The 498-nt window shown below is 61.6% G+C and overlaps 1 protein-coding gene across 1 annotated transcript in view; it reads right to left on the bottom strand.

Annotated features, from left to right (window-relative positions):
* The window catches only part of EMH_0066390 (uncharacterized protein), a gene marked incomplete at both ends in the record, with an annotated part of 1,712 nt that overhangs the window by 134 nt on the left and 1,080 nt on the right, over positions 1 to 498 (bottom strand). The window contains one exon of the mRNA XM_013498495.1: positions 3 to 498. Coding sequence (XP_013353949.1) covers positions 3 to 498 — 496 coding nt within the window. The remainder of the gene's footprint in view (positions 1 to 2) is intronic.

Raw genomic sequence — 498 nt, 5'->3', positions numbered from 1 at the left:
GCTGCTGCAGCTGCTGCAGCTGCTGCTGCAGTTGCTGCTGCAGTTGCTGCTGCTGCTGCTGCAGATGAAAATGCAGCTGTTGCTGCTGCTGCTGCTGCTGCTGCTGAGATGCAGCAGCACTCCGACACATACTACCCTCATTCTCTTCTTCCTGCTGCAGCAGCAACACACAATCCTGCTGCTGCTGCTGCTGCTGCTGCTGCTCGATCCCCCCCTGCTGCTGCTCATCCTGCTGCTGCTGCTGCTGCTGCTGCTGCTGCTGCTGCTGCTGCTGCAGCGCCTCGTCCTGAGCTGACAGCCGCTTGAAGGTTTCCTGCTGCTGCAGGCCTGCGGGCTTCGTAGCGTCAAATGCTGCTGCTGCTGCTGCTGCTGCTTCTGCTGCTGCTGCTGCTGGTGATCCTGTCTCTGCTGCTCGCGCTGCTGCAGCTTCTGGAGAAGCAGCAGCAGCAGCAGCAGCAGCTGCTGCTGCTGCTGCTGCTGCTGCTGCTGCTGCAGGTG

The sequence above is a fragment of the Eimeria mitis genome, genomic scaffold (assembly GCF_000499745.2).
Source record: "Eimeria mitis Houghton genomic scaffold, Emh_scaff3465, whole genome shotgun sequence".
NCBI classification, from domain to species: Eukaryota; Apicomplexa; class Conoidasida; order Eucoccidiorida; family Eimeriidae; genus Eimeria; species Eimeria mitis.
This window is presented reverse-complemented; position numbering and strand designations above follow the sequence as displayed.